Raw genomic sequence first — 16216 nt, forward strand, 5'->3', positions numbered from 1 at the left:
TTTCAGATCCCTTGTGCTCCGCACGGGGGCCCTCCGTCGCCCAAGTTGTTTCGTGTCCTTATAGGACGTTTATTGAACTGTATAACTGGTTGACTACATTGCTGCGTACAGAGAGCGAGGTACGGTTGCGTGCACACTATATATATATTTGTGGAGCGTACAGAGGGCGTCTGAGCAGGGGTGTTATATGATGCGCCCGTGAGGAGTGATGCCATCTGGCTTATACATCTCTAAACATCCTCCCCTTTGCAAGAAATCGCTTGTCTTCTTTAAATAAATGCAACATAACTGCAAGCTTAGTGAAACAGAAAGTCCTTGAAACGGCGGGGCGGTCTTCGATCTCTTGTAGGCCGTTGCTGATCCTCCTCTTGTATTGTTGGAGGGGTGTTGCAAGCGTTGTCTTCTGTGTCCAGCAGGTCATTGTGGTCCAACAGGGGTTGGTTCGGTCGACTGCATCTTTGAGAGGTGGATATTGGTTCATTGTGCTTCTTCTCGTGGTGAGGGACTTCACGTAGATGTACGCGATTGCGTCTGAGAAGTTGGCCCTCGCTGCGAACTTCGTATGAACGTGGTCCACATTTTCTCGTTATTGTCCCGAGCTTCCATTTGCTCGTGCTTGCCACTGGTTGTACTCTTACAGTCTGTCCTGGTTGTAGCTCACTGAGCTGCTTCGCACTTTTGTTGTAGTAAGTGGCACTTCGTCTTTGTTGTGCTTGCTTTGCTATTTGTGGTGTCCCATATCTCGGCTGCAAGAGGACCTCCGTTGTAGGTAGTGTGGTTCGCGTTCTGCGCCCTAGAAATGCTTGTGCGGGCGACATTTGTGTTCCTTGCTGGGGTGTGTTCCTGCAGTCAAGGAAAGCTAGCTGTGGTTCTCGCCCACTCTCGAGTGCTTTCGTTATTAGTTTCTTCGCCGTTTTCAGTGCAGACTCCACCATGCCGTTTGATTGCGGGTAGTGTGGGCTGCTCGTGTGATGCCTAAAGTCCCATTCATTCGCGAACTGGGCGAACTGCTGGCTGGCAAATTGGGGTCCATTATCCGTGAACACTTTTAGCGGAATGCCATATGTTTCGTGTCCTTATAGGACGTTTATTGAACTGTATAACTGGTTGACTACATTGCTGCGTACAGAGAGCGAGGTACGGTTGCGTGCACACTATATATATATTTGTGGAGCGTACAGAGGGCGTCTGAGCAGGGGTGTTATATGATGCGCCCGTGAGGAGTGATGCCATCTGGCTTATACATCTCTAAACACAAGTCACGCGCATCGCGCAATGCATCGTGGGAAATGGTTTACATTCATGCTCGTCTGCCTGTTGCTCGAAGGTGCGGGAGGTGAAGGAGAGAGAAAACCGAAACGGTTTGCGCTCTTCTTCTTCTCTCTGACTCATGAAAACTAAATCCCAAGGTGCAGCGGGCTATTTCGCAACACGGCGCTCTCTGGTGGGCCATTCATGCAATTTCTGAAATCGTCTATTTGAATACATGATAACTGACACAAAAAGACGTGCGCCTACCCCCTCTCTCTCTCCTCGAATCAGAAGCGATAACCCTATCATTCGTGGCAATGGTTGGCGCAGAGCGTGCTAAGCAGTGAAGTTGAGTTTTTAGGGTGCACTCAAACTTATAAAAGGAGGATTCTACCCTCTTAAAAACGAACTTCGCCGCATAGCACACTCGTAGTCAACCATAATCTCGAATGATATCGTTATCTGCCCTCATTTGTTGAAAACGAGCGTGCTATGCGGTGAAGTTCATTTTTAAGAGTGTAGAAGAAAGGCGTGTCACCCCCTATCAGGGGCGGATCTAGTGGGGGGGGGGGGGTCAGGATGTCCTGACCCCCTCTTCAATTACTGTCTTCACATAGTGTTTAATTGACCTCGATTGCGTACCTACAGTGCTGGGCAAGGCTGGACCCCGCTCTCAGAACAATCCTGGATCCGCCCCTGCCCCCTGTTCTCTCCAAAGGTTGCCGTCATGGGAAGGTGTCCCTAATAGCTAAGCAAGGATACATAAGGTTCTATGGGATCGTAAAAGGGTCTCCTCACCTAACCTTGGTCAGTCTCGACGGGTGCGTATTCTACATGAACTGACCCACTCCCCAACGTGTGAAATACGTAGAAGGGTCTCCTCATCTTACCTTGGTCAGTCTCGACGGGTGCGTATTCTACATGAACTGACCCACTCCCCAACGTGTGAAATACGTAGAAGGGTCTCCTCATCTTACCTTGGTCAGTCTCGACGGGTGCGTATTCTACATGAACTGACCCACTCCCCAACGTGTGAAATACGTAGAAGGGTCTCCTCACCTTACCTTGGTCAGTCTCGACGGGTGCGTATTCTACATGAACTGACCCACTCCCCAACGTGTGAAATACGTAGAAGGGTCTCCTCATCTTACCTTGGTCAGTCTCGACGGGTGCGTATTCTACATGAACTGACCCACTCCCCAACGTGTGAAATACGTAGAAGGGTCTCCTCATCTTACCTTGGTCAGTCTCGACGGGTGCGTATTCTACATGAACTGACCCACTCCCCAACGTGTGAAATACGTAGAAGGGTCTCCTCACCTTACCTTGGTCAGTCTCGACGGGTGCGTATTCTACATGAACTGACCCACTCCCCAACGTGTGAAATACGTAGAAGGGTCTCCTCACCTTACCTTGGTCAGTCTCGACGGGTGCGTATTCTACATGAACTGACCCACTCCCCAACGTGTGAAATACGTAGAAGGGTCTCCTCATCTTACCTTGGTCAGTCTCGACGGGTGCGTATTCTACATGAACTGACCCACTCCCCAACGTGTGAAATACGTAGAAGGGTCTCCTCATCTTACCTTGGTCAGTCTCGACGGGTGCGTATTCTACATGAACTGACCCACTCCCCAACGTGTGAAATACGTAGAAGGGTCTCCTCACCTTACCTTGGTCAGTCTCGACGGGTGCGTATTCTACATGAACTGACCCACTCCCCAACGTGTGAAATACGTAGAAGGGTCTCCTCATCTTACCTTGGTCAGTCTCGACGGGTGCGTATTCTACATGAACTGACCCACTCCCCAACGTGTGAAATACGTAGAAGGGTCTCCTCATCTTACCTTGGTCAGTCTCGACGGGTGCGTATTCTACATGAACTGACCCACTCCCCAACGTGTGAAATACGTAGAAGGGTCTCCTCATCTTACCTTGGTCAGTCTCGACGGGTGCGTATTCTACATGAACTGACCCACTCCCCAACGTGTGAAATACGTAGAAGGGTCTCCTCACCTTACCTTGGTCAGTCTCGACGGGTGCGTATTCTACATGAACTGACCCACTCCCCAACGTGTGAAATACGTAGAAGGGTCTCCTCATCTTACCTTGGTCAGTCTCGACGGGTGCGTATTCTACATGAACTGACCCACTCCCCAACGTGTGAAATACGTAGAAGGGTCTCCTCATCTTACCTTGGTCAGTCTCGACGGGTGCGTATTCTACATGAACTGACCCACTCCCCAACGTGTGAAATACGTAGAAGGGTCTCCTCATCTTACCTTGGTCAGTCTCGACGGGTGCGTATTCTACATGAACTGACCCACTCCCCAACGTGTGAAATACGTAGAAGGGTCTCCTCATCTTACCTTGGTCAGTCTCGACGGGTGCGTATTCTACATGAACTGACCCACTCCCCAACGTGTGAAATACGTAGAAGGGTCTCCTCACCTTACCTTGGTCAGTCTCGACGGGTGCGTATTCTACATGAACTGACCCACTCCCCAACGTGTGAAATACGTAGAAGGGTCTCCTCACCTTACCTTGGTCAGTCTCGACGGGTGCGTATTCTACATGAACTGACCCACTCCCCAACGTGTGAAATACGTAGAAGGGTCTCCTCATCTTACCTTGGTCAGTCTCGACGGGTGCGTATTCTACATGAACTGACCCACTCCCCAACGTGTGAAATACGTAGAAGGGTCTCCTCATCTTACCTTGGTCAGTCTCGACGGGTGCGTATTCTACATGAACTGACCCACTCCCCAACGTGTGAAATACGTAGAAGGGTCTCCTCACCTTACCTTGGTCAGTCTCGACGGGTGCGTATTCTACATGAACTGACCCACTCCCCAACGTGTGAAATACGTAGAAGGGTCTCCTCATCTTACCTTGGTCAGTCTCGACGGGTGCGTATTCTACATGAACTGACCCACTCCCCAACGTGTGAAATACGTAGAAGGGTCTCCTCATCTTACCTTGGTCAGTCTCGACGGGTGCGTATTCTACATGAACTGACCCACTCCCCAACGTGTGAAATACGTAGAAGGGTCTCCTCATCTTACCTTGGTCAGTCTCGACGGGTGCGTATTCTACATGAACTGACCCACTCCCCAACGTGTGAAATACGTAGAAGGGTCTCCTCATCTTACCTTGGTCAGTCTCGACGGGTGCGTATTCTACATGAACTGACCCACTCCCCAACGTGTGAAATACGTAGAAGGGTCTCCTCATCTTACCTTGGTCAGTCTCGACGGGTGCGTATTCTACATGAACTGACCCACTCCCCAACGTGTGAAATACGTAGAAGGGTCTCCTCACCTTACCTTGGTCAGTCTCGACGGGTGCGTATTCTACATGAACTGACCCACTCCCCAACGTGTGAAATACGTAGAAGGGTCTCCTCACCTTACCTTGGTCAGTCTCGACGGGTGCGTATTCTACATGAACTGACCCACTCCCCAACGTGTGAAATACGTAGAAGGGTCTCCTCATCTTACCTTGGTCAGTCTCGACGGGTGCGTATTCTACATGAACTGACCCACTCCCCAACGTGTGAAATACGTAGAAGGGTCTCCTCATCTTACCTTGGTCAGTCTCGACGGGTGCGTATTCTACATGAACTGACCCACTCCCCAACGTGTGAAATACGTAGAAGGGTCTCCTCACCTTACCTTGGTCAGTCTCGACGGGTGCGTATTCTACATGAACTGACCCACTCCCCAACGTGTGAAATACGTAGAAGGGTCTCCTCATCTTACCTTGGTCAGTCTCGACGGGTGCGTATTCTACATGAACTGACCCACTCCCCAACGTGTGAAATACGTAGAAGGGTCTCCTCATCTTACCTTGGTCAGTCTCGACGGGTGCGTATTCTACATGAACTGACCCACTCCCCAACGTGTGAAATACGTAGAAGGGTCTCCTCATCTTACCTTGGTCAGTCTCGACGGGTGCGTATTCTACATGAACTGACCCACTCCCCAACGTGTGAAATACGTAGAAGGGTCTCCTCACCTTACCTTGGTCAGTCTCGACGGGTGCGTATTCTACATGAACTGACCCACTCCCCAACGTGTGAAATACGTAGAAGGGTCTCCTCATCTTACCTTGGTCAGTCTCGACGGGTGCGTATTCTACATGAACTGACCCACTCCCCAACGTGTGAAATACGTAGAAGGGTCTCCTCATCTTACCTTGGTCAGTCTCGACGGGTGCGTATTCTACATGAACTGACCCACTCCCCAACGTGTGAAATACGTAGAAGGGTCTCCTCACCTTACCTTGGTCAGTCTCGACGGGTGCGTATTCTACATGAACTGACCCACTCCCCAACGTGTGAAATACGTAGAAGGGTCTCCTCATCTTACCTTGGTCAGTCTCGACGGGTGCGTATTCTACATGAACTGACCCACTCCCCAACGTGTGAAATACGTAGAAGGGTCTCCTCACCTTACCTTGGTCAGTCTCGACGGGTGCGTATTCTACATGAACTGACCCACTCCCCAACGTGTGAAATACGTAGAAGGGTCTCCTCATCTTACCTTGGTCAGTCTCGACGGGTGCGTATTCTACATGAACTGACCCACTCCCCAACGTGTGAAATACGTAGAAGGGTCTCCTCATCTTACCTTGGTCAGTCTCGACGGGTGCGTATTCTACATGAACTGACCCACTCCCCAACGTGTGAAATACGTAGAAGGGTCTCCTCACCTTACCTTGGTCAGTCTCGACGGGTGCGTATTCTACATGAACTGACCCACTCCCCAACGTGTGAAATACGTAGAAGGGTCTCCTCATCTTACCTTGGTCAGTCTCGACGGGTGCGTATTCTACATGAACTGACCCACTCCCCAACGTGTGAAATACGTAGAAGGGTCTCCTCATCTTACCTTGGTCAGTCTCGACGGGTGCGTATTCTACATGAACTGACCCACTCCCCAACGTGTGAAATACGTAGAAGGGTCTCCTCACCTTACCTTGGTCAGTCTCGACGGGTGCGTATTCTACATGAACTGACCCACTCCCCAACGTGTGAAATACGTAGAAGGGTCTCCTCACCTTACCTTGGTCAGTCTCGACGGGTGCGTATTCTACATGAACTGACCCACTCCCCAACGTGTGAAATACGTAGAAGGGTCTCCTCATCTTACCTTGGTCAGTCTCGACGGGTGCGTATTCTACATGAACTGACCCACTCCCCAACGTGTGAAATACGTAGAAGGGTCTCCTCATCTTACCTTGGTCAGTCTCGACGGGTGCGCATTCTACATGAACTGACCCACTCCCCAACGTGTGAAATACGTAGAAGGGTCTCCTCACCTTACCTTGGTCAGTCTCGACGGGTGCGTATTCTACATGAACTGACCCACTCCCCAACGTGTGAAATACGTAGAAGGGTCTCCTCATCTTACCTTGGTCAGTCTCGACGGGTGCGTATTCTACATGAACTGACCCACTCCCCAACGTGTGAAATACGTAGAAGGGTCTCCTCATCTTACCTTGGTCAGTCTCGACGGGTGCGTATTCTACATGAACTGACCCACTCCCCAACGTGTGAAATACGTAGAAGGGTCTCCTCATCTTACCTTGGTCAGTCTCGACGGGTGCGTATTCTACATGAACTGACCCACTCCCCAACGTGTGAAATACGTAGAAGGGTCTCCTCACCTTACCTTGGTCAGTCTCGACGGGTGCGTATTCTACATGAACTGACCCACTCCCCAACGTGTGAAATACGTAGAAGGGTCTCCTCATCTTACCTTGGTCAGTCTCGACGGGTGCGTATTCTACATGAACTGACCCACTCCCCAACGTGTGAAATACGTAGAAGGGTCTCCTCATCTTACCTTGGTCAGTCTCGACGGGTGCGTATTCTACATGAACTGACCCACTCCCCAACGTGTGAAATACGTAGAAGGGTCTCCTCACCTTACCTTGGTCAGTCTCGACGGGTGCGTATTCTACATGAACTGACCCACTCCCCAACGTGTGAAATACGTAGAAGGGTCTCCTCATCTTACCTTGGTCAGTCTCGACGGGTGCGTATTCTACATGAACTGACCCACTCCCCAACGTGTGAAATACGTAGAAGGGTCTCCTCACCTTACCTTGGTCAGTCTCGACGGGTGCGTATTCTACATGAACTGACCCACTCCCCAACGTGTGAAATACGTAGAAGGGTCTCCTCATCTTACCTTGGTCAGTCTCGACGGGTGCGTATTCTACATGAACTGACCCACTCCCCAACGTGTGAAATACGTAGAAGGGTCTCCTCATCTTACCTTGGTCAGTCTCGACGGGTGCGTATTCTACATGAACTGACCCACTCCCCAACGTGTGAAATACGTAGAAGGGTCTCCTCACCTTACCTTGGTCAGTCTCGACGGGTGCGTATTCTACATGAACTGACCCACTCCCCAACGTGTGAAATACGTAGAAGGGTCTCCTCATCTTACCTTGGTCAGTCTCGACGGGTGCGTATTCTACATGAACTGACCCACTCCCCAACGTGTGAAATACGTAGAAGGGTCTCCTCATCTTACCTTGGTCAGTCTCGACGGGTGCGTATTCTACATGAACTGACCCACTCCCCAACGTGTGAAATACGTAGAAGGGTCTCCTCACCTTACCTTGGTCAGTCTCGACGGGTGCGTATTCTACATGAACTGACCCACTCCCCAACGTGTGAAATACGTAGAAGGGTCTCCTCACCTTACCTTGGTCAGTCTCGACGGGTGCGTATTCTACATGAACTGACCCACTCCCCAACGTGTGAAATACGTAGAAGGGTCTCCTCATCTTACCTTGGTCAGTCTCGACGGGTGCGTATTCTACATGAACTGACCCACTCCCCAACGTGTGAAATACGTAGAAGGGTCTCCTCACCTAACCTTGGTCAGTCTCGACGGGTGCGTATTCTACATGAACTGACCCACTCCCCAACGTGTGAAATACGTAGAAGGGTCTCCTCATCTTACCTTGGTCAGTCTCGACGGGTGCGTATTCTACATGAACTGACCCACTCCCCAACGTGTGAAATACGTAGAAGGGTCTCCTCATCTTACCTTGGTCAGTCTCGACGGGTGCGTATTCTACATGAACTGACCCACTCCCCAACGTGTGAAATACGTAGAAGGGTCTCCTCATCTTACCTTGGTCAGTCTCGACGGGTGCGTATTCTACATGAACTGACCCACTCCCCAACGTGTGAAATACGTAGAAGGGTCTCCTCATCTTACCTTGGTCAGTCTCGACGGGTGCGTATTCTACATGAACTGACCCACTCCCCAACGTGTGAAATACGTAGAAGGGTCTCCTCATCTTACCTTGGTCAGTCTCGACGGGTGCGTATTCTACATGAACTGACCCACTCCCCAACGTGTGAAATACGTAGAAGGGTCTCCTCATCTTACCTTGGTCAGTCTCGACGGGTGCGTATTCTACATGAACTGACCCACTCCCCAACGTGTGAAATACGTAGAAGGGTCTCCTCACCTTACCTTGGTCAGTCTCGACGGGTGCGTATTCTACATGAACTGACCCACTCCCCAACGTGTGAAATACGTAGAAGGGTCTCCTCACCTTACCTTGGTCAGTCTCGACGGGTGCGTATTCTACATGAACTGACCCACTCCCCAACGTGTGAAATACGTAGAAGGGTCTCCTCATCTTACCTTGGTCAGTCTCGACGGGTGCGTATTCTACAAGAACTGACCCACTCCCCAACGTGTGAAATACGTAGAAGGGTCTCCTCATCTTACCTTGGTCAGTCTCGACGGGTGCGTATTCTACATGAACTGACCCACTCCCCAACGTGTGAAATACGTAGAAGGGTCTCCTCATCTTACCTTGGTCAGTCTCGACGGGTGCGTATTCTACATGAACTGACCCACTCCCCAACGTGTGAAATACGTAGAAGGGTCTCCTCACGTTACCTTGGTCAGTCTCGACGGGTGCGTATTCTACATGAACTGACCCACTCCCCAACGTGTGAAATACGTAGAAGGGTCTCCTCACCTTACCTTGGTCAGTCTCGACGGGTGCGTATTCTACAACTGACCCCCTCCCCAACGTGTGAAATACGTAGAAGGGTCTCCTCACGTTACCTTGGTCAGTCTCGACGGGTGCGTATTCTACATGAACTGACCCACTCCCCAACGTGTGAAATACGTAGAAGGGTCTCCTCACGTTACCTTGGTCAGTCTCGACGGGTGCGTATTCTACATGAACTGACCCACTCCCCAACGTGTGAAATACGTAGAAGGGTCTCCTCACCTTACCTTGGTCAGTCTCGACGGGTGCGTATTCTACATGAACTGACCCCCTCCCCAACGTGTGAAATACGTAGAAGGGTCTCCTCACCTAACCTTGATCAGGGGGGTAACGTTGGGTAGACGAGCTGTCTGCCTGCCCACCTTGGTCAGTCTTGACGGCTGCATATTCTACATGACCTGACCCACTCCCCAACGTGTGAAATACGTAGAAGGGTCTCCTCACCTAACCTTGATCAGGGGGGTAACGTTGGGTAGACGAGCTGTCTGCCTGCCCACCTTGGTCAGTCTTGACGGCTGCATATTCTACATGACCTGACCCACTCCCCAACGTGTGGAATACGTAGAAGGGTCTCCTCACCTAACCTTGATCAGGGGGGTAACGTTGGGTAGACGAGCTGTCTGCCTGCCCACCTTGGTCAGTCTTGACGGCTGCATATTCTACATGACCTGACCCACTCCCCAACGTGTGAAATACGTAGAAGGGTCTCCTCACCTAACCTTGATCAGGGGGGTAACGTTGGGTAGACGAGCTGTCTGCCTGCCCACCTTGGTCAGTCTTGACGGCCGCATAATCTACATGACCTGACCCACTCCCCAACGTGTGAAATACGTAGAAGGGTCTCCTCACCTAACCTTGATCAGGGGGGTAACGTTGGGTAGACGAGCTGTCTGCCTGCCCACCTTGGTCAGTCTTGACGGCTGCATATTCTACATGACCTGACCCACTCCCCAACGTGTGAAATACGTAGAAGGGTCTCCTCACCTAACCTTGATCAGGGGGGTAACGTTGGGTAGACGAGCTGTCTGCCTGCCCACCTTGGTCAGTCTTGACGGCTGCATATTCTACATGACCTGACCCACTCCCCAACGTGTGAAATACGTAGAAGGGTCTCCTCACCTAACCTTGATCAGGGGGGTAACGTTGGGTAGACGAGCTGTCTGCCTGCCCACCTTGGTCAGTCTTGACGGCTGCATATTCTACATGACCTGACCCACTCCCCAACGTGTGGAATACGTAGAAGGCTCTCCGCACCTAACCTTGGTCTGTCTCAACGGGTGCATATTCTACAAGTGAAAGGCTCACTGAGGCCTCCCTGTGCGTGACGTAGGGCGCAGGCCTTCGGCTATCTCAGAGGTGTTGTATAGAGGAACTGGACGTTATTTGTATAGTGACCTCACGGCAGCGAAAGCTCTACGCAAAGTTGGGACAGCTTTGTGTTTACCTTTAGCTTAGGCCGGGGCCAGCAAGAACAAAACGGAGTCACGTCACCACTTGGGTGCGTCGTGAAAAAAAAAAAAAAAGAAAACACGGTGCAAAGTCAGCCCGTGCTTAGTCTGCAAAGGGGTATAGCCTGCATTTAGGGTGCAACATTCCCATGTGCGAGCGAGAAAACCCATTTGATAGCCATCGTGCTAGTGCAGTAGAATCACTCGTGTGTGTGCTTAGCATTGCTAGTGTGCCAGTTAGAGGAGAGGGAAAATATGGGAAGGCGGCCGAGGCTAGCAGATGACCTTATGTGCACGTACCTCTGGACAGGAGATGCAGAAGATTGACCATCTTGCTTTTTTTTCTTCTACTCAGTGTATGAAGCTAGGAACCCAGTATCTGTGGTGCGTGCTCCTGGTTATTCTGTCGGAGCAAGTCGTTCTGCTTGTACTAACTATTTGCTAAGACATATGTTTCCCCGTGCCGTGATAGTGCGTACACTGTTAAAACAGAACTTCACCACATAGCATGCTCCTAGCCAACCATCATACCGAATTATCATACCGAATCATATCATTCTGTGTCATGATTTGCTCAAAACAGGGGGGAGTCGCCTATCTGGGACAAGATAATCTGTCCCAGATAGGCGCCTCCTCCAATTTTCAACAAATCAATGCATAGAATGATATAATTAGGAATGATGGTTGGCTAGGAGCGTGCCATGTGGTGAAGTTCTGTTATAGTGGTGTGTAACAGTGTACACTCTTAAAAATGAACTTCACCGCATAGCGCGCTCCTAGCCAACCATAATCTCGAATGATGTCGTTATCTGCACTGATTTGTTGAAAACTGGAGGCGTACGCCTTTTTATGACACTTATGCTGTTCATAATTGTCACAAAAAACGCGTACGCCCACCGTTTTCAACAAATCAGGGCAGATAACGATATCATTCGAGATGATGGTTGGCTAGGAGCGTGCTATGCGGTGAAGTTCATTTCTAAGAGTGTATAGTGGTGTCTCGCGATAGCTGAACAGCAGAAAGGTGTGTAGTAAAGTACAAACAGGCATTCACTCCATAGCTTGAAGACAACCACCATTCTGAATGATATTCTATCTCCCCATATGTCGAAAACAGGAGGAGGGGCCTATCTGGAGCATGCATAATGTTTCCCAGATATGCGCCTCCTGCTGGGTTACCTTCAGTGCCATGGCGAGAGTTTGTACCGGGTGTAACGGTCGACGTTCCGGGCATTCATAAAAAGAGGGAATGTAGCCCCGTGGTCGCTAGAACGGCGGCTGAGAACCTCATAACTGACGTCTACCACTCACATACTCTGGTATTCACTGATGGCTCTATTGACAATCGTACCAAAAGTGCCACGTGTGCCTTCCACATCCCGTCAGTGAACGTGTCCTGGCAAGGGAGATCATCGCGTTACCCGATATCCTCCACGACTGCTGAGCTACTGGCTCTCCTGCATGCAGCTGCTGCGGTCCAGGTACGAGGGTTTGCCAGAGCAGTCCTACTCACAGACTCGAGAAGCGCTCTATGGGACGTGATGAACCCCATGTGTGACAACATCTTAGCGTGAAGCATCAGAAGATCGTGCGCCCAACATAAACAAGCTGGAGGCGATATCGCCTTCCAATGGATACCGTCCCACGTCGGTGTCGGCGGCAACGAAAGGGCGGACCAGCTGGCGTCCTCTGCACACCTGGGCTGCAGCAATGTTTTACCAACTCCGGACGACGCGGACAGGCAGATGTCTGTCCAGCTCCTTCTTGAACTGCGCCACCCTGGAATACGGGACATCATGCATCATAATCGCCCTCGTCTTCCCATGAAAAATCTTCCTCGAAGCGTCCAGACCATGCTCCATAGGCTCCGCACTGGGTGCGCGTTCACCAATTCTCAGCTGTTCAAGATAGGCTCTATGGGTGACGCCTGCTGTGGCCACTGTCAACAACCCGAAACAATCGAACACATCCTGCGAGACTGCCGAGCATACCATTCTGCGCGCGAAAGATATCTCCCTCGCTCCACCTCGGGCTCGCTAGCAGACATCCTCTACCCCGCTGGTTCTTCTGCCGAACGTTCCGCCAAAGCAAGAAACCTCATTCTCTTCCTGCTGAAGACAGGCCTTGCTGATCGACCCATCTAATACTCTACTCTCCCCGATGAACGCGTGCACCTCACCGCATCCCCATCCTTCAACCTCCTCTATCCTCCATCCGTCCTTCCTTCCTTTGTGTTTTGTTTTGCTATGCGTTTTCTTTTTTTTTGGCTATAGTCGTGACGACGCCCACTTCTGTGTGGCCAACAACGGCGAGCCTATCCTGCCATCACCCCCCCCCCCCCCTCTGTTTTAACAGTGCACGGTGTAGGATTGTAGAAACATATAGTATCGTCAAGAGTAACAGTTATATGCACAACGAGTTTCTTACATGCACTGTCATGTGTCGACAGTAAAACAGAAGTATTCCTCGTTTCAGGGGGATTTGACGGTCCATTAGACAAAAGCACACAAGGTAACTACTGCTTTTCTTGCTTTTAATTTTGTAATTTTTGTGCTTTGAAACCTCCTTACGCAATAAAGGGATAGGCATAAAAACCCTAAACCAAGAAGGCGGTTGAAGTTTGGTAAGGCAATTTCAGTTGGTATTCCTTGAATACCGCCAATGAAAAATGTGTAGCCTACATGTACAGCTCGCATGAGAGTTAACCATTCCGGACCCTGGTGACGCTTAGTAGAAATAATGACGGAGAGTGTTTGTTTGTATTTACAGTTAGAGGGGCGGCCCTCGTTATGAAGTCTTGTTACAGTTAGCTTTGACGAGAGACGTACATATTTACACTCTTAGAAATGAACTTCAACGCCATAGCACGCTCCTAGCCAACCACCATCTCTAATGATATCGTGCAAACGGGAGGCGTGCGTCTTTTTGTGACTTTTATGCGGGCGCCTCCTGTTTTTAACAAATCGAGTCAAATAACGATATCATTCGAGATGATGGTTGGCTAAGAGCTTGCTATGCGGGGAAGTTCTGTTTTAACAGTGCACGATATAGGATTGTAGAAACATATAGTATCATCAAGAGTAACAGTTATATCCACAACGAGTTTCTCACATGCACTTTCAAGTGGCGACAGTAAAACAGAAGTATTCCTCCTTTCAGCGGAACTTGATAGACTGTTAAAGGAACAGGAGAAAGGTAACTAGTGCTTTTTTTTTTGCTTTTAATTTCGTAACGTTTGTGCTTTGAGACCTCCTTACGCAATAAAGGGATAGGCCTAAAAACCCTAAACCAAGAAGGCAATTTCAGTTGGTATTCCTTGAATACCGCCAATGAAAATGTGTAGCCTACATGTACAGCTCGCATGAAAGTTAACCATTCCGGACCCTGGTGAAGCCTAGTAGAAATAATGGCGGAGAGTGTTTGTTTGTATTTACAGTTAGAGGGGCGGCCCTCGTTATGAAGGCGTTGTTACAGTTAGCTTTGACGAGAGCCGTACATATTTACACTGTTAGAAATGAACTTCACCGCATAGCACGCTCCTAGCCAACCACCATCTCTAATGATATCGTGAAAACGGGAGGCGTACGTCTTTTTGTGACACTTATGCTGTCCATAATTGTAGCAAAAGAGGCGGACGCCTCCTGTTTTTAAGAAATCGAGTCAGATAACGATATCATTCGAGATGATGGTTGGCTATGAGCCTGCTATGCGGTGAAGTCCACTGCCACGAGTGATAGGGTTATCGCTTCTGATTTGAAGAGAGAGAGGGGCGTACGCACAGTTGTAGCAATTATATATCCAAATTGTCACAAATAGGAGTACCCCCCCACGCTCTTGGAATCAGAAGCGGTAACTCTATCATTCATGACAATGGTTGGTCTCTTGGTCTCTTTCTGTAGGAGGCGGGTCTTGCTCGACGACCCATCTAACACTTTGCTCTCCAAGACTAACTCATGCACCCTCTATGCATCTCCACCCTTCATCCTCTATCCTCCATTCGTCTTTCTTTTCTTCTTTTCTTTTTTGTTTTTGCTATAGTCGTGACGACGCCCACTTCTGTGTGGCCAACAACGGCGAGCCGATCCTGGCATTACCCCCCCCCCCTCTCCCTATTCTTTTCTGAGAGTGACCTCTGTGAGACCGACGACGGCGAGCTCATTCAGCACTACCACCATCTGAGGGAGTGGGGTATGCGCCTCAGGGGAAAAACGAAACAGAAACCCAGGAGCATGTCTTAAGTTCTTTTTCAATATCACGCCGCGTTGAAAGTGTCTTAGCATAGGAAAACACCACACGCACACACACACAACTTCGACGGGTCAGCGCTGGATGATGATGTCGGTTAGGGTCAGGTCGCTCGAGGGTAGCGAAGCAATCACTGTCTAGCTTAATGTGCTGCTGAATGAGCACTCTCGAAATTGATGTCCCAGTACGTGTGCGTCCTCCGGGTAGTTCTCAACTCCCTACGCACTTTATTATTATTATAAGAAATTGCGAAGAGGATGAGGTTCACCTGACCCCACCTGCGCTCATCTTCGTGAATCAGCAGATCTCGAGCTCGTGGATAGCTGCTCGTTCGTGTTGCATTAAACACTTGTTCTCTCAATTAGGAGTCATCCTTCGCGGGTTCGATCCCGGGTTTCGGGATGCCAGTTCAGCTGGCCGTTAAGCTTCAGCTAGTTTACGCTGGCAAAATACGTTCATCTCTTGGCTTTATATCGACGGGAATATGTCGGCAAACGGTAAAACGACATGTAAACAAAGTCACATGACCTCAAAATGACGTTTTCTATGACGTGTGACCAGGACAATGTGGCGGTTTTAGAACAAGCTGCCCAAGCACGCTTGAGGGTAGTTACAAAAATGGCGGATTATGTCACCCCTGTGGATGGAGGAAAGAATGCTAGCAGACGACGCCCAAGTATCACAGACAGAGGTGGGCACCCTCACGAGCGTGCGAGGGTGAGGGTTTCCTCACCCTCACCTCACGATATTTGAGGTGAGGTGAGGAAAATTTTCAAAAAGTTTTTGAGGTGAGGTGAGGAAAATCTTTTTAAAATTTTTTTAGGTGAGGTGAGGCGAGGAAATTTTCAATTTTTTTAGGTGAGGTGAGGAAAACTGGGAAAATTTTTTGAGGTGAGGCGAGGAAAAATTTACGAACACACAATTTATGAAAACCTTTCCCGAGCGTACACGGGATATCTTTCCTTCTTTCCGCAGCTTCTGTCTCTCATCTGGGCGGGGACTGCCCTCCTCTCTCGCCGCTAATCTGACGTCCGACTTTGCGCGTCATTCGCATACCCTCAACTGAACCTCAATTTCCGCGCAGCTTCTACGGGTATAACAATCGTTCCACGAAGCGTTTTCTGTGATTGACTAGGCCAAATCGTCCAGCAAAAAAAAAAAAAAAAAAAAAAAAAAAAGAACGTTACATTGACTAAGCAATTTCATGAGTTCAATTT

The 16216-nt window shown here is 49.7% G+C and overlaps 1 protein-coding gene across 1 annotated transcript; it reads right to left on the reverse strand.

The window, feature by feature from the left end:
* Positions 1 to 296: 296 nt before the first annotated feature.
* On the reverse strand, positions 297 to 935 carry LOC135374540 (uncharacterized). The gene has a single exon (XM_064607478.1). The coding sequence runs from the start codon at positions 933 to 935 to the stop codon at positions 297 to 299; it is 639 nt and encodes a 212-aa protein (XP_064463548.1).
* Between the last annotated feature and the right edge of the window lie 15281 nt (positions 936 to 16216).

Source organism: Ornithodoros turicata, unplaced genomic scaffold (assembly GCF_037126465.1).
Source record: "Ornithodoros turicata isolate Travis unplaced genomic scaffold, ASM3712646v1 Chromosome69, whole genome shotgun sequence".
Lineage (NCBI taxonomy): Eukaryota > Metazoa > Arthropoda > Arachnida > Ixodida > Argasidae > Ornithodoros > Ornithodoros turicata.